Source organism: Pseudorca crassidens, chromosome 11, assembly GCF_039906515.1.
Source record: "Pseudorca crassidens isolate mPseCra1 chromosome 11, mPseCra1.hap1, whole genome shotgun sequence".
NCBI lineage: Eukaryota > Metazoa > Chordata > Mammalia > Artiodactyla > Delphinidae > Pseudorca > Pseudorca crassidens.
Window position 1 is genome coordinate 88,788,002 of NC_090306.1, and position 18,227 is coordinate 88,806,228.

The 18,227-nt window shown below is 49.2% G+C and overlaps 1 protein-coding gene across 6 annotated transcripts in view; it reads left to right on the forward strand.

Moving 5' to 3' along the window:
* The first annotated feature begins 6,976 nt into the window (after positions 1–6,976).
* The window catches only part of CHST11 (carbohydrate sulfotransferase 11), a 288,364-nt gene continuing 277,113 nt past the window's right edge, over positions 6,977–18,227 (forward strand). For 2 of the 6 annotated variants that reach the window (XM_067697796.1, XM_067697798.1), the window contains exon 1: positions 6,977–7,618. In XM_067697796.1, coding sequence (XP_067553897.1) covers positions 7,501–7,618 — 118 coding nt within the window. In that variant the 5' untranslated portion in view covers positions 6,977–7,500. Of the gene's footprint in view, positions 7,619–7,708; positions 7,860–18,227 lie in introns of those variants that run through there. The other 4 variants (XM_067697797.1, XM_067697799.1, XM_067697800.1 and 1 more) reach the window with 3 other exon arrangements.

The following is an 18,227-nucleotide window of genomic DNA, read 5'->3' on the forward strand; positions in this document are numbered from 1 at the left end:
CACTTCCGCCATCAGTGTATATGGCTTCTCTTTTCTCCATACCCTTCCCAGCGCTGGTTATCATCAATATTTTATAATCTTCGCCAGGCTGCTAGGTAAAAATGATATCATTCATTTAATACATATTTCTACACTGCCTAGTGTCTATACTGTCATGTTAGACATGATACAGGAATGGTCCCAGCGGTCCCAGAGCTCAGAGACCACTGGAAATAGACACGTTGAATAAGTGCCCAATGAGGTTTTTCAGTGATGTAACCTCATGTCTAACAGTGGACCAAGGAAGTGGCTGTTTTTTTTTTGCCTCTGTTAACTCATGGAAGGACACAGATGGTAGGGAGACAGTACAGGACATCCCAAGGGATTCAGGGGAGAAAGATGAACTCAATCATGCTTTTCTACAACATTCTTGGAGTCCTATTATTAATGTCTTGAGGACTGCACCAGGCCTATGGGGATTTATATCCTGAGGTGGCATACTTTAATTGTACAACATGGGATAAAATAATAATAATATAAAACGGTACTGGAACAACTGGATATCTGTATATATAAAAAAAAGACCCCCATGTTTACCTCATACCGTACACCAACATTCACTCAAAATGGATCAAAGACCTAAACCTAAGTGCCAAAAGTATGACACTTTCTTCAAGAAGCTACAAGAAAAAAATCTTTGTGGCACTGAGTTAGGCCAAGATTTCTTTAACAGAACGCAGAAAACATGAACCATCAAAGAAACAATTAATAAAATGGACTGCGTCAGTTTTCAAAACTTTTGCTCTTCAAAAGGCAGTTAAGAAAAACAAAAAGGCAAGCAGACTGAGAAAAAAATATATAAAAACATATATCTGAAGAAAGGTTGGTATCCAGAATACATAAAGAATTTAATAGTATTACAACTAATGAAAAAAAAAAAGAAAGAACTCAATGAAAGAAAAACAGCACAAGATTTTTTTGTTTGTTTTTGCGGTATGCGGGCCTCTCACTGTTGTGGCCTCTCCCGTTGCGGAGCACAGGCTCCGGACGCGCAGGCCCAGCGGCCATGGCTCACAGGCCCAGCCGCTCCGCGGCATGTGGGATCTTCCCGGACCGGGGTACGAACCCGTGTCCCCTGCATCGGCAGGCGGACTCTCAACCACTGCGCCACCAGGGAAGCCCCAGCACAAGATTTGATCAGATATTTCAGAAAGGACAATTTCTGAATGATCAAGAAATGCGTGAAAAGATGCTCAACATCACTAATCATCAGGGAAATGTAATTAAGACTACAATGAGATATTACTGCACACTCAGTAGAATGGCTAAGATCAAAAAGACCAACAACACTAAGTTCTGACCAGGATGTGGGACTCTCCTACCTTGCTGGTGGGAACGCAAAAGGGTACAGTCACTTTGAAGAAGACATAGTCTCATAGAGTGTCTTAGGTAGTTGCCCAAGATAAATGAAAACATTTGTTCATACAAAGACTTATATGCAAATATTCATTGCAACATCATGATTGGAAACATCATTTCCAATATCAAAATTGGAAACAGTGCAAATGTCCATCAACCAATGGATAGATAAATTGTAGGACATTGATTATCATGGAATACTGCTCAGCATTATCTCTTCCAGAGTTTAAAATTTTTCCCCAAGAATGTCTTTATTAAATCCCTCAGGCAGGGTAGCACAAAGCCTGCTTGAAATGGAGGAGCGAAGAAGTAAAGAATACCAGAGCAAGCACAAATGAATATTTCAATAAATTACCATGCCGCTAATGTCAAAGGGTGCTTAAGAAATGCTCCTGTTGTCACTGAGGAGGGGCACAAGGAGGGACTAGCAGAGGTGAAAAGGGAAAAAAAAACCAGTGAAGGCACCCAACAGTCACTGAGTGCCATGTCATCCTCTTCGGTGTTCTGTCCTTTGAGGCAGCTGCCTTCATTTTATAGGTGGAGAAGGTAGGGCTCAGGGGGGTGAAGTGACCTGCTGCAGGTCACACAGGTCCACCTGGTCTGTCTGAGCCCTCAGCCCCACTGGCAGTCTGGGAAGAGAAGAGAGGGGACCCTGGACCCACCGCCGCTGCCTGGCTTCTGGCTTTTAGACCTTGGATCTGCCAGCAGCAGCCCCGTGACCCTGGGTATGTCATCTTTCTCTGCCTCAGTTTTCTCCTCTGTAAATGAGGATAAGAATGGTCCCCATCTGGAGGCTTGTGGTGAGGGAAATGCATAAAGCACTTTAGACGCCATGTGAACGATGACTCCCTCTGTGACCATGCTGGAACAGGGGTGCAGGGAGGGCAGGGGGGTGGGCGAGACCATCTGACTGGGGCTGGAGGGCTTTGGGTCATCTGGATGGGAGTTTGGGTGGTGACCAGGGACCCCCAGTTAAGAAATCCTGGAGAGGGATGAGAAGTTCGGGGAGCTGATTTCTGGGCTGCGCGTGGAGATGAGGAGGGTGCTTGAGGCCACCTAGAGGGCAGTTGGAGGGGGCTTGGGGTAGTGCCCAAGGGTCCGAGGGTCTGACAGACCTCCTTCCTCAGTAAGGGAGGGAGAGGAGTCTCTTGGGCCTGAACTGGGTGGAAGGGCAAAGGCAGCATCAGAAAGTGAAACAGAATAATAGCGCCTCTTTCTTCCCTCCTTCCTCTCCTCCCTCCCCTATTTTCTTCCCTCCCTCTCTCCTTTCCTCTCTCTTTCTCTATCGCTTCTTCTGTCCTTTCTTTCGTCCCCACCTTGTTCTGAAAGGCCAGGGAAGAAGAGCCTCGCTCAGAGCCATGTCATGAGTAACCCACTTGTGTCCTTGTGGTTTACCTACCTGAAAAAGAGTTGTACCCTAAGATCTCCACATGCTGTGGGCACATGGTTTCTGATTCAACTCCACAAATATTTACTGTGCTCCGGTTAAGTGAGTGTACTTTGTGCTGGAGGTGCCAGAGAGATGCAAACAGGCAAAGCCCATCCTGGGAGGAGCCAGTCTGGGGCCCCTGGCTGATGTTGGCCCAAGACATGCCCCCACTTCCCCAAGGATGCAAAAGAGCTCTCTGTCTACCAGTGCCCGAGGCCCACATCTCTCTCCAACAAAGTGCAGAAACTGGCGCCAGTTCTGCAAGATCTGAACAAGACAGTACATTGAAGGCATCACCTACAGGAACGAGGTAGAGCTCAGCCTGCAGGTATTGGCGGACTTGGCAAATATCTGTCGGTTCGCTGCTGATGGCAGACACAAGGCGGAATTCTGATTTTGCATCTGTTTCTTCCTCTTCTCTGAGTTTTCCAAGATCATCCACACACGTAGAACTTTCTCCTCAACATCGTGTTCAGGGGCCACGCCAGGTTTTGAAATAGACCCCAGATTCATTTGTATGTTGTTTCACTTGGAGAGCAAGATTCATGCCTCACAATCAACCAGGGTTTAGCCAGGCCCCACGATGAGCCCGGTGTTGAAATGCAGAAACTCTTGGGGTAAAAGGGAATTTAGAAAAATAAAGGAAAATAAGGTCTGAGGAGGGATGAAGGGTTGCAGCCAGGAAGACTATTTCTTTCTTTCTTTCTTTTTTTTTTATATAAATGTATTTATTTATTTATTTATGGCTGTGTTTGGTCTTCATTGCTGCGTGCGAGCTTTCTCTAGTTGTGGTGAGCGGGGGCTACTCTTCGTTGTGGTGCGTGGGCTTCTCATTGCGGTGGCTTCTCTTGTTGCGGAGCACGGGCTCTAGGGTGCACGGGCTTCAGTAGTTGTGGCTTGCGGGCTCTAGAGCCTCAGGCTCAGTAGTTGTAGCACATGGGCTTAGTTGCTCTGTGGCATGTGCGATCTTCTGGGACCAGGGCTCGAACCTGTGTGCCCTGCATTGTCAGGCGGATTTTGTTTTAAATTAATTAATTAATTAATTAATTTTTGGCTGTGTTGGGTCTTCGTTTCTGTGCGAGGGCTTTCTCTAGTTGCGGCGAGCGGGGGCCACTCTTCATGGCGATGCACGGGCCTTTCACTGTCGCGGCCTCTTGTTGCGGAGCACAGGGTCCAGACGCGCAGGCTCAGTAGTTGTGGCTCACGGGCCTAGTTGCTCCGCGGCATGTGGGATCTTCCCAGACCAGGGATTGAACCCGTGTCCCCTGCATTGGCAGGCAGATTCTCAACCACTGCGCCACCAGGGAAGCCCCAGGAAGACTCTTTCCCAAATGCTTTGGGCTCTCTGACTTCCTGGCCTGGATGGGATGTGGAGCAGTGGGTGAGTAGTTCTGGTTGATACGTGATGAGCAGAAGTGACACGTGCTCCTTCTAGGTTGGATCACTGAATTGTTGGGGTCAGACCTGCGAGACACCCTCTTTCCTCAGGCTTTGCAACCGGCCAAGTTCTAGGTGGGGGCTGCTTCGGCCTCATCCTGTACGTGGTATTCCACATGTTTAGCCCCTCTGCTGACCCACGGCAGACATGTGGTGGAGCGAGACCTAAGCTCTGGTTGTTTTAAGCCACTGAAGTTAGGGCTTGTTTGTTATTGCAGCGTAACCACACCTGCCCTGACTGCTACACTTGGAAAACAAAAAACTTGATTTGAGAGGCAGCCTTCCACTGACCTCTCTTCAAAATTCAGAACATCAAATCTCGTTTCTCCTCAGTCTTATCAGTCAACACTGTCCTTTATCTGGTTGATATTTATCATGTAGCATGCATAAAAGATACAACAAAGTTTTGTTAGGATAAAAATGGAAAGAAAGCAATGACTGTACTTGTGGTTGGGAAGTTTATTACTGTGTGATGAGGAGACAAGAAATAGAACTTTTCTCTCACCCCTAGGGGCACAGAACAACAGAACTGCAGACCACTAGCACTGACCATGACCATAGATTTTAGAGGGGATCTAATTTAACTTCCTAGCCCGAGAAGGTATCACCTCTCCATCTCAGATTTATTTTTACCTACCAGGTGTCAGTCGCTCTGCCGAGCACTAGAGAGAAACAGAGATGAATAAAACTCATCTTAGTAGGTACAGTGACCCAGGAGGGGTTCGGACCTAGTGTTATGAACACAGAGGAGGAAAGAGGCCACTTCAGGTGAGAAATCAGGGAAGGCTTCTTGGAAGAGGTGGTAGTTCACCTGTCAGAACCTCATCCCTCACTGTATGTTTGCGCCCATTCCTGACTGTGAGAATGCAGAAATGTATGCTGGGCATGTTTCACCATCCTTCCTCACCAGGTGGGCCAACTCAACTCACCATGACCCACCAGGGATTAGGCTTCTGACCTCTCCCTTGGCCCTGAGACCTCCCAGACTGCCTTATGTGTGTCCAGGCTTTTGTACAGGTACAGTGTGGTCTGTGCCTTGGCAGGCAAGGGACCAGTTGGGTGACCTGGGAGCAAATCCCAGCCTGCTCTATAAAACTAGGAGTTAAAGGAGAGCCTGCTGTTCTAGGCCAAACACTGCAAGTGCCCATCTAGTTATCCTCCCTGCGGGGAATCTCTACCTTGGTCAAGGATGGGCAGGTGGGTGGGTAAGGGCAGCTCCCATCCCTGATCTCCTGTGGGGGGAATCACTAGAGAATGACTTTGTACTGGATCTTGTTCAGCTCAGCTGCCTTTAGTAAGCAGCTCATTCACAAGTAAGCACAAATTAATACAGTACAAACCGGCTACATATTGTGCTATAACTGATTGTCTTCTGTAATCAAAGGCAAGGCTGCTGACTTTGTTACTTTCCCTGCTTAGCAACTGCTGGAGGAAGACTTTGCGGGGAAGGGAACCGAGGTTGTCGAGGTGGCTTTGGCTGCATGTATCTGTTTGCAAATTGTATCTCTGATGTATTGAGAGGAGGATAAGGCCCATTACATTCAGATTCAATAAGTATCAGATGCCTGCAGTGTGAGAGGTATAGGAAGACCCATTATCTTATTTCATCACTAATTGCGTTCATAGTAGTAAAGATTTGATAATATGCGCAAAACTTACTGTAGTCTTTACAGTAATTTTTTTTCCTGGTATATATTATTGTTGGAATTTAAATAACCCTTTAGATCTTCCATACTAAGTAGTTTGATAAGTGGACTATAGGAACCGATTTTCTCCAGCTGGTGCTAGGTAGGTGAGACAGTGATCTCTGCACTGTGTACCTGCATCCAGCTTGACTGCTAAACAATCTAAATACATGGAACTGGAATTTTTAAATCACTTCACTCAATACAAGAAAGCAACGCCAATCTTTCCATTTACCTGCCAATGCTAAGGCGGGCTTGGTTTTTTCCAGCAGTTGGTTGTACTGGGAGGAGTGGCTTAGTGGGGGCATCCTCTCCCGTCCACCCTGCTAAGACTCTGCCCTTTGGAGGATTTGGAGGGAGCTCTACCCTTTGCGAAATCAGACTTCGAAAATCCCCAAATCCCCTTTTGCCCTGTTGAGGCGGGGTGAGTGTCAGACTGCATAAATCCCGGGGAAAGCTCAGCTGTCTCCTGACCCCTGAGAATTATGCAGTTTTCCTAACCTTGACCTGAAGTCAGACGTCTTTAATCCCTTTCCAAAACGTCGCTCGTGGTGGGCTGTCGTTGGAAAGAAAAAACAAAATAAAACAAAACCCCCAAAAAACAAAACAACCCCCCCCCCCCCAAACCACCCTATTCTGAGACTCGGGAAAAGGGCACTTGCTCCCTGGGGGCTGGGGACAACTTCCCGGCTACCTTGCCCAGGGATTTTAAATTATTGCGTACCGCCAGACCCCTTCGCGCTTCCAGTGCCCGACCCGCACCCCGCCACCTCCCTCTTCACAGGCCGGCAGGAGGGGGTGGCAGCACCGAGGCGATTTTATTCGTATTTTTTTCCTCCGGGTTTTGTCATAGAAACGCTGACACACAACCTCCACACTGCGGCCGGCCCGGCGGGGACTGAGGGCTTTTGGGACCCTGCGGGAGCGCGGCGCGCACTCCGCGCTCCCCGGGAAACAGCTGGACGCGACCAAATCCCGGGTAGGGGCGGGGGGAGCGCGACGCTCCGCCCCGGCGCTCGGGTCCCTCCCTCCGCCCGGCTCTCCGCAGGCGCCCTCCCCTCTCCGGGGGCTGTGAGTTGCATTTGGTAAAACCCAGCTCCGGAATATGTGGATCTTTGGAGCGCAATGAAGTAGCCTTTGGAGAGGAGGGAGGGGGCCCGTCCGACAGCCACAGCGGCCAGAAAAGCGGCAGCGGCGGCGGCACCACCACCGCTCGCCCCCCAGCCGCCCGGCCCGCCAGGAGGCAGCGGCGGCTGCTGGCGGGGGCGGAGGCGGCGGCGGAGAGGCGAGGAGGAGCAGCGGGAGGAGCAAGAGCGCGCAGCCGGCGGGTCCACGCATCTCAGCACTTCCAGAGCAACTCCGGCGCCTTCCACACCCCTGCCCGGGGCTGGGGGCTCCGAGAGCGGCCGTGAAGCCAACCCTATCTTCCCTGCGAACCCTGCCCAGCCCTGCCCTGCGCCTCCCGGGCTCCGCTCCGCGCGGCGGGTTTCCCGCTCCTGCGCTCCGGGCGCGCCTCCCGGACGCCCGGGTCCCCGCAGCCAGGACAAAGCCATGAAGCCGGGGCTGCTGGAAGTGATGAGGATGAACAGAATTTGCCGGATGGTGCTGGCCACTTGCTTGGGATCCTTTATCCTGGTTATCTTCTATTTCCAAAGTATGTTGCACCCAGGTAGGGGGCGCGTTAGCGTGGTTTTGTTGGCTATTTTCTGCTCTCTCGCGCTTTTGCTCCCTCGCTCGCTCCGCCTGGTTTCTGCCTCTTCCAACCTTACCTCTTCTCTATGGGCCACCTCGGGGTTCCTTGCTGACCGAGTCGGCCCGGATACCCGAGTCGGATGAGGAGGAGGAGGAAGGATGTGCTCTCTGTTCTTCGTCCTCCCGGCTCCAGGCTGGAGGATGAGACCCGAGGGGCGGTAGTTTTGTTTTGTTTTGTTTTCTTCTTTGTGTCTCTTGTCCGTCTGTCTGCGAGGTAGCAGGGCAAGGTAGAGGTTGCGGGAAGCTGCCGAGGGTGGAGGGTCGGTTTGAAGAGAACGAAACTCCCTCCCGGCTTCTGCCGAGGTCCGAGGATGAAAGAGGCGCCGGGAGCCAGCCGCCCGGCGCCCCAGCGCGCTGCCTCTTCCTGGTTGGGGGGGCCGGGGGCGAAGGGTGCGCGCCCCGGCGAGGTTGCCAGTCGCCGCCGCGAGCTGGGGAGCCCGGGGCTAGGCTCCCACGTGTCCGGGGCTCGGCACCGCGCTGAGCAGGTGTAGGGAGAGGTTGGGTGCCCGGCACTGCCCCTCCACCAGGCTGCGGATGGGGTCCGGCGCCAGCTGTTTGCCCCGGGGTTCGGCTCCAGCTCCGCCTTGACCTTGCGGCTTGTGCCCCGGGGCCTGCTCCCGCCCCGCAACCCCGCTCCCGACCCTGTGCTGCGGGACTCAGAGCTCCCGGGTCGCGCCCGCCACCGCAGTTTGGGAGGAAACTTTGGTCGGGTCCTGGACTGACCGTCAGGTTGCATCCCCCCTCCTGCGTTCCGAGCATCCGGAGCCCCGCCGGGCCGTGTGGGAATGAGCCCCCTCCCCGCAGTCCCCGGTGGCTTAGACAAGTTCCACACCTGAAATCTGGATTCGGGGAGGGACAAGGCTTGCCCCTTCCGAGGGGCGCGAAGGAAAGTTTGAGACCTGGGGAGGGAGGGACGACCTCGACCGTGGCGGCCCCGGGTTCGCAGCTCCGCTCTGGAGCCCAACAGGTAAAACCTTACAAAGAAGCTTCCGGGGTAACGGGAGTCTCCCCGTGGAGCCATGGTCCTCCACCCCTAGCCCCCAGCAGGCTCCCAGTGGGCCACATCGGCTCCCAGATCCATTTTTCACGCCTCCGAGTTGCCTTTCTCAGTATAGTCACAGCAGTAACTTGCTTTTATAATTGCAAGGGAGGGAGGTGCAAACACATTTCCTTCCAGGGCTGTAGGGTTGGTGTTTTCTTTTTGCCTCCTGCATTCTTCTTTCAGTGTGTATCTAACCCAGACGCAGCCCCGAATTCCTCTAGCCTGCATTTGGATCGACAGCATAAAGCTGTTCTTTCCGTCAAACAGGCAGGGCTGCCCGGTGCGGGATTCCTTGACAGCTCAGGACAGAATGGCCCCTCTGCCCCGCTGGGCCTGGAGCAGTTGTTATGGCGGCCACTTTGCCAAGAATATGGTTGTATGGCCTGGCACTACCACATGTAACCTCAGGACACCAAGCCAGCCTTGTAAAGGGTGGCTTTTGTTTGCAGCTGGGTATTTTTAGTTTCATGTCAGCAAACTACAGCGGTGTTTGTCTCCTCACCCAAACCGGTGGTTGTGAAACTTCTAAGGGAATTTAAAAATGGACCTGGCTTGCCTGCCGGCCGCCAGGCGATGGTTGCGATGGGCAGGACCAGACAGACAGCGCCATCCCGGGCCAGACTCCCCCGGGGCGGGGCGGGGGGTGGGGCTGGGGACTGGGTGGTGTACGAATACACTGGGGCTCCAGCAGTTTAAACAAAGGGCCGAATGATTTGGTCTAGACACTACAGATGTGTTCAGCCCACTTACAGTTTTGCCTGGACCGAACATGCCAGGTAATTCTCTGCAGAAACGCCTGGAACAGGGATGAATATTAGTCTCTGGCAGGAATGTACTTTAACTTCTCTCTACCTGTTAGCTGTCCGGTGAGATACTAACTAGAAAGACTACTACTATCCATGGTTTTCATGCATCCTGGGCTTTTCTTATCCTCTGTGAGAATTAGGAAATAACTGTCTAGCTGGAGATACCAGGAAGAAATTTCCAACTTGTAATTTGCACTTTGTGAAAATTTCCAGCTCCAGTTGGAACATTAAGTTGACTTGAAAGCAGTGGTGTTAGCTCCTTTCAGTCTGGCCTTTTGGAACCAGGGACAGAACCTTTTCCAAGGCTATGCTGATAAGGATCCTCTGTCTTTGATCCTCTGCTCTCAACCTTGGCTTCCCTTCCTGGTTCCGCTTCCTCCCCAAAAAATAGCATTTGTTGATTATTTGTGTCTATATGAACATGTTCTTCTGATACTTCCCCCAGTCCATAGCAAAGACTACTTTCAATACATTCTACTGAATGTAGAACTGCAGGTAATTCAATTGAAAGGTTTCCTTATTCTTTTTTTCTTTTTTTGGCCACGTGACAGGCCTGTGGGATCTTAGTTCCCCAACCAGGGAATGGAACCTGCGCCCCCTGCAGTGGAAGCGTGGAATCGTAACCACGGGACCGCCAGGGAAGTCCCGAAAGGTCTTCCTTGTTTTGAATTACATATGGTTCCATGAAAACTCCATGTCAATGTCAATGGGACATAAAAATATGCTTTGAAATTCATATTAAACATTTACCCCCCCCATTTTATTAAACTACACTGTTGATGACAGCTGATGCTATATCTTTTTCCTACCGCTTTGAATTTCCTTAAAAGTTAGCTAATCTTTGCTTCTCCGAAGGATTTAGGTAATGATAGCTGATCCTTTAGCCTGGCTCTGCAGTTTCCGTTTCTCCAGATCACCCAGGGAGAGGCAGAAGGGACCACAGCGTGGCACAGATTGTGTTGCTAAAAATTTGGAGCCCTCTGGCAGGAGGGCTATTTCTATTTCTATCTGAAATAGAAAAGTAGTATTCAAAAAAGAAATGGATTCCTGGCTTCGTCGATGGCTAGAGAATACCTGGAATGTGTGAGGAGGGAGAGAAAGAATACAAGGAGACAGCTGGCAGGGGGGCGCTGGCTGTCTCTCCCTCTGATTCTAATCTAGGGTTCATTGTCTTTTGTACTTTTTTTTTTTTTTTGCGGTACGCCGGCCTCTCACTGCTGCGGCCTCTCCCACCCCGGAGCACAGCCTCCGGACGCGCAGGCTCAGCGGCCATGGCTGACGGGACCAGCCGCTCCGCGGCATGTGGGATCTTCCCGGACCGGGGCACAAACCCGTGTCCCCTGCATCGGCAGGCGGACCCCCAACCACTGTGCCATCAGGGAAGCCCCTGTACTTTTCTAATATATAAACTTGAGAAATTGATCTTTAATTTGGTTGGAGGGTTCAGCAGAAGTGGGCCTTGTCGGTAAAGGCAGTTTTCTTTAGAGCTTTGACACACTGAGTTAATAGTCTTAGGGCAGGGACTGGGTTTTAGGCCCCATTCTAACCCCAGTGTTTGGCACAGTGCCTGGTACATAGTAGTTTCTCAATAAAATATTTGCTGGATGAATGCATGAAGTGGCTAGACTCTAGGAGACCTGCTTCTCCAGTTTCTGGGAAGGTTACATTAAACCTTGCCAAGAATACCTAGTCAGTAAGTCTGTCTCTCTAGGAGGGGTGTGGAACACAGGGGACAAGGTCTGGACACTTCTCTGCCCTCCTGGCCTCTGAGATCCCCCGAGTCATGCATCAGGTTTAAGCTCATCATGCACCAGACAGGAGCATTCCCCATGGCCTAGATTTGCTGCCCTGAAGTGTGAGGCAGTGAGACACTGCTTGGGTGTCCTGGGTACTGGGGAGGCTTGGCCTTATTTAGCCCCTGACCTACAGAAACCCATCTGCAGGGGACACCTTCTGTGGGCGTGAACCGTTCCTGATGTTGATGAGAATGGAGCTCCATGCCTGTGGTTTCTGCACAGGTTTGAGTCCATCAGCGATCATGTCCTGTGAAAGTGCCTCCTGAGCATTGACGTGGCTTGCATACCTGCCGAGACCATACCTGCCCCAGACGGCTGGCCTCTGATGGAGCTGTGTCGGGCCAGGCAGAGCTGAGAGGCCGCCAGGCTGCATTTGTGAAGACAGATCCTCTGAACCTTCCCTCTGTGTTACTCCGTAGGGTTGTGGTTTTGTTTGAAAGCTGTTCATAGGAGAGAAACCTGTGGAGAAAGCCTTTTTTTCTCTCTTGCTCTTCTTCTCTCTTTTTTTTTTTTTTTCCTTTTGTGATATGTTTACTTTCACTGTCGCCTGGGATTTCTTTGCCTTGCTTGAATGTATTGAAAGATTATACCCTTTATTTAAAGAGTTCTTGGGTTACCCCTTTGTAGTTCACTTGATTAGATTGGATGTGAAATGCTCTTGTGTTATAATTTTAATTTAATTATAAACGTAATATGTGCTCATTTGAGAAAATTTAGGAAGTACAGAAGAAAAACAATCATTCATTAATCTACGACCCAGAGGCAATGGGTACTTTTTTTCTGTATATTATAGAATATATATATTAAAAAAAATTTGACATCACATCCTGGATTTTGTACCTTGTTTGATAGATAATATGTATTTTAGACAAATACATCATTATGGTCATTATGGTGATTAATTATTAAGTTTAAAGACAGAAAATTTAACCACAAACTTTTAAATTTATAGAGTTGCATATACCTCTCACCTTCCATCCCCACCCCTTTGCAGGATGTCAGTCTGGTATCATGCCTTTTTTTCCCCCCCCCTGCATGTATTTCATTTTAAAGAATCTTTTTGCTGATACATGAAATGAATTTGGAGTTATACCAGTTCATAGGGACTGTTCTTTTATATCTGACATCTTTATCCTTTGAAAAGATGTCAAGAAGGTCTCAGATATGACGCTGTTTTAAATCCTGGAAACAGCATTAAATGACTGAAAGATAAGATGTTTCTAGCATGGGGGTCTCCCCTTGGTGGTTTAAATGTTTGTACCTCAATGGGGAGTTTCATAGTTGCACAAAGATAAGACAGATACACTTAGGCAGTTTCCTTCCACAGTAATAGCCGCTGTCCAGGAGTCCTCATTTTGTTGCCTCTGAAATAAAAGTGGTGATTGGGCACGGGAAGGAGAGCGGTTGGGGTATTTCTGATGGGTGAGGGGTGGGAGAATCCGCCCTCCAGCAGAGGCTGCTGTTTGTATTTATCTGGGTGAAGAGTCATTTTGCTTATGACTAGCTCTGTGGGCAACAGCCATTTAAAAACAGGAAATCAAAGGCTTACAAGCACGGGTACCACCCTTTCCCTTCTTAAATCCACCAAAAGGACAAAGCTCTTCTTAATCTGGGGACGGTGAGTGGAAAGACTTCCATGAAAGTCACGGCCGCTTGTAAGGTCAGAGTCTGAGACGAAACAGAAGTTGTTTTACATACTCATTTTCGCTTTTTAGTTTTTCTTCTCTTGACTTTTGAGACCCCATCTTTATCACAGGTGAAGAGGGAGGCAGTTCTGCGTCTGAGATCATTGAATAATCTGATCTGTCCGTTAAAAATTCCTGGAATTTGTAATTTGATGCATCTCACACCAGATGTGATTGATCAGAAAGTGAGAGCAGAGTTGCCCTTTCCTTTTCTCTCTCTGTCTCCTCTACTCTGTGTGGGGTATTGCTCTAGGCACTGGGGATACAATGAAACATTATTTTTGCCCTCATGAAACTTACATTCTAGTGGGATAGGCAGCCTTTAAGGAAATGCAGAAGTCGCATAGGTGCCACGTCAGATGGTGTGAAGAGAGAAAAACAAAGCAGGGGAGGTGAATGAGGGATGTGAGAGGCCAGGCTTGCAATTTAATACAGAGGTCGTTGCGGGATGTCGCTGACAAGACGACTGGACCATAGAGACGGGGAGGAAGTGAAGGAGCTGGCCACGTGTCCGCCCAGTCCCAGGCAGAATGTTCCGGGCAGAGAGCAGCACAGGTCTGTGCCATGCGGCAGCATGGTGCCTGACAGGCAGCTCTGAGTGTCTGGAGCAGAGGGAGGAAGGAGCTAAGACTAGGAGGTGGAGAGAGACTGTGTGCGTGGGCCTTGGCCTTGGCCGTGACTGGGGACAGCATGGGAAGCCCTGGGAGAGTTTGGGCCGAGGATTCTTGGGGGAGGGGGCACAACAGGGGTGGACGAGCTGAGGCCTCTTGCGTGTGCTTCTGTGTTTATCTTCAGCAGCCCTTGGGTGCACTTGGGTGAAGTGGTTACCATGTAAACCCCACTTCCCCTCCACTCCCGCCCCCCAAACTAGACCACCCCGTTGTCAATTTTTTAAAGCAGTAATGTACAAATCAGAAAAAAAAAAAAAAGATTTGACAGGAATTTTAACTGCACTTGTGCTGGGAAATTCTTAAAATGTTCAGGGTGTGATTCACGGCTTTCGTAGTTAAGAACAGCCATCAACAGCCCCTGACTTATGGAAGCACTCAGGAAAAGTAGAGATTGAATGGACTGATGATTTGGGAGCGAAAGACCCAGGTCCTAGTGTGGGCATTCCCCTCTCCGCCTAACCCTATGAATTATTATATTTTATCAATTCTGAAACACTCCTTTTTTCCCCACGTTTTCCTTTTTATGAAATTTGATGTGTTGTAATTGATAGTATCTTAGTACTGTGCTGACCTTTAACGGAGAGCCTTTTATTTTCTCGGAAGAACATGAAATGACAGTGTCTTACAGTTGATGGTTTCAGACCCACCTCTGTAAATTGTGAAAGTACTTTTTGTAAACCATGGTGCACTCCATAACCTCAGTAAGGTGATGAAAAACGGCACTCAGGCTGCAACTGAGGGCCTGGAGGTACCTGATAAGCCCTGATCACCTGCTTCATACAGGCTTTGCCGGCATGCAGGCCTCTGAGTCTTTTCTGCTGTGCTTGGGAAATTTGCACCTATTTTCAGAGCCTCAGGGCTTGCAGTTAGCATCTCTCTCTGGTTAACTGACGAGGTTGGTAAGAGTCAGAATGGGGACGCGGGGGAGTGAGTTATTTCACGTGGAGCTCAAACCTGGAAGTTCACAGAGAAATAGGCATCGTGATGTTTCTTGAGGAAAATGTCACCGATGTGGATATTTACTTTCTTTCCAGGCCACTGAACCCCCATGGCCTTCGTCATTTCTCTTCTCTAGCCCTTTTAGAAACGGGTGGTGGTAGTTTGTTTACTTGTACATCTCCACATTTTGAGGAACGTTTACCAGGTTCCTCTTTATAGCCTCTAAGGTTGGCCCAGACGTGCTTAGGAAACATTTAAAGTGTAAATAAGTGATTGGCAAAGACGTCTCTTCTGCCCCCTTGCCCACCTCACCAATATGCATACGGCCCAGAGGGAAGAGCCAGGTTGGTTTACTGTATCCAGATAGCTTCTGGTGCGGTCTGTTTTATTTGTCTCCCAAACCTCTTTGCTCCTGGTTTGCTAGGATTCAGTCAGGCTTCGGGGCGAGAACTAGAAAGCGGTCTAGGTATTTTAAGCGGAAAAGTATTTAATGGAGGGAATCTGGTCCTTACCAAATTGTTGGGAAGGCTGGAGACATAGGGCCGTCGGCTGGACCTCCATGAATGAGTCTCAGCTAATAGTAACAGTATATGTAATAACATATAGGCAAACATATATTGGCATGGCTGCTCAAAAAAACTGACCTACTAAGTGTGCTACCACCTCTGAGACTGTCTCTGGAACTACTGAATCCAAGAACAAACTAACGACACTGAGAACCTGGGATCAGAGATCTCAGTTCCAGAATCGGGATGCTTCCCCACTGCAGCCACCTCTCGACACCCAGAAAGCCAGAGAGTGGTCCCTTCCATGCTGTTGTAGAAAAAACCCTCACACCCCCATCACCGGGAGGGTGGAAACAACCCAAAAGGCAGGAAGGCCTCTTACTCATGGCCTCTTTCTAAATCTGAAGTGAGTGCTTCTATCTGGGGGAGTCAAACTCACATTCAGAACCCTAGCTTCAAGGAAGCCTGGGAACCACAGCTTTTAAATCAGTAGCCTCTGCGGTATAGAAAGACCTTCTGGAAGGGGGTGGAATGGACGGTGAGCCGACATCCGGAGTACTCACCACACCCTATTGGTAAAACGTATGTGAGCAGCCATCCCCCACATATTTTGTTTATAGCAAGTGTATACATATCACTCCCATTATCTGAATAGGTAGGATAAGGATATTTCTAAGTTTCTAACAATAGTGATCGTAAATCCACATGTTCATCACCATCTGGGAAGTTCTGTTATCTAACTCCCAGTCAACTCCAAGTCTCTCATCCTTTTTCTTTCTTTCTTTTTTTTTTGCCGTACGCGGGCCTCTCACTGTTGTGGCCTCTCCCATTGCGGAGCACAGGCTCCGGACGCGCAGGCTCAGCGGCCATGGCTCACGGGCCCAGCCACTCCGCACCATGTGGGATCTTCCCGGACCGGGGCACGAACCCACGTCCCCTGCATCGGCAGGCGGACTCTCAGCCACTGCGCCACCAGGGAAGCCCTCTCATCCTTTTTGCCTTGTGATACGGCGTACAAGACTCCGGGAGAGAGAGGGATGCCATTTTCCTGTGTATGTGCGTTATGAGTATTATCTCCGAGCTGTAGTTTCTTTCTTTTCCTTTTTTTTTTAATGTGGCCACGCCGAGCGGCTTGCGGGATCTTAGTTCCTTGATCAGGGATTGAACCTGCGCCCCGGCAGTGAAAGCACCGCGTCCTAACCACTGGACTGCCAGGGAACGCCCTCCAGGCTGTAGTTTCTTGACTGGGATCTCTTTAAGCTTCTATTCTGTTTTATGAGGATTAGTTTAGGTGGAAGTAGATAATATAATCTGTCAATCTACTTATGATGCAGTTGTAAATGGTGATTCATCACAATATGCTGAGAGCAGTGGGATGACTGAGTTCCTTTGTCCTTCTTCCTTCTCCCTCCTCAGATGCCTGAGTTTCATAAATGGCATGTAACTTGGTATGACACGTTAGATGGGGGTGTTTGTTTCGATTAATATTTAACATGAATTCATATTTTTAACATTAAATTTCTTTTTCTAGAGTCAATGAATATGGAAAATTCATATTTTTAACATTAAATTTTCTCTTCTAGAGTCAATGAAAATGTTTCCTTCCCAGGCCCCTTTGCGCTAGATCGAATGTCCCCTGGACTTTGGGACCCCAGGTGCAAACTGGTCTTGAATATAGTTGCTGATTGTCAGACCTGCCACAGTCAAGTCTGAGTAATCCAGTGCCCACCCGGAGCTCGTTCGGGCAGTGGTGAGTCCGAGTTCGGCCTTGGATACATAGTATGGGCAGGAATGATATTTCCAGTATCACTGGAGTTCAGGTCCCACTCAGATAGGTATGGATAGAAATAAAGAAACTCGGTAATGTAAGCGTTGAAATCCTGATCAATCTCTGGCTTGAGTGCTTATCTTAAAAGCCTTGTGAAAAAACCCCACAAAGACAACGCCAGTGCAGTGGGCTGGTGGATGGGTTTCTGTTAGAAACTGTTAACTTCACAGGATCCCAGAAGAGGGAAAACACAAAGGCCCCTCTAAGGTAGTGTTGTAACACTTTACATATCTTAACGGTTGACGTATTTTACCTTCAATACTGTTGTTCATGACCGTTCACTGTGGTGAAAAAAAGCACAGAATTTGCAGCCCAGGACCAGCGTTCAGGCCCTGGCTCTCCACTGCATCCCTTCGACATCACTCAAGATATTTCTGTTGAATGCTTGTTAAGAGTTAGGCTCTGTGCTCGGTGCTGGAGATACAGCAGGGACCCGAACAGACATGCTTCACGTCCTCATGGTACCTTCAGTGGACGGAGACGTAAACAAATGCATGTTTAAGCCATAGAGTATGTTTGATGGTGACAAGTGCTGCAGAGAAAGAATAAAGCCGGGGAGGGGGAAGTGAAATGGAAGCAGTGAGGGGGCTGCACTTTTAAATGGAGCGGTCAGGGGAGGCTCCCTGAGAAGGGGGTTTTAAGATCGAAGGAGATGAGGGTATAAGGGGGATGAGCTGACAAAGAAATTCAGATATCTATTGGGTATTATTTCCTGGAGGCTGACGTGGGTCAGGTGCTTAACGTGTATTATTCCTTACAGGAATCTTACAAGGTTCACCTATTATAATCACCGTTTTACAAGGCGAGGTGGGGAGACTGAGGTCACACAGAGAGGAATTGATGACACGAGAGTTAAACCATGGCTGTCTGACTGTTGCTCTGAAGGTCTAGTAGGGGCTCTCAGTTGGGGGCTCCCCGCTGGCCCCCACATTTGGAAATGTGTCTCGCCGTGCTTGTTTGTCCCAAGGATTGAGGACTTCAATTTAGTGGGCAGGGCCAAGGGATGCTAGACATCTCGCACAGGGTGGGATCTTTGTGCCCATCAGATAGATAGTCATCCTAACCAAGGGCCAATGATACTCCTCCTGGAGAAATACCTCAAGACCCTACACGCTTCAGCAACATCTGGTGTAGTACCTGGCTACACTCGATGACTTGGGAGGGTGCCCGGCTCATTGTAGGGGCTTAATAATTGATTGAATACAAGTCACAAACGCAAGAGATTTGCTCTCCTCGTTTGCCAAGGGAAGGTA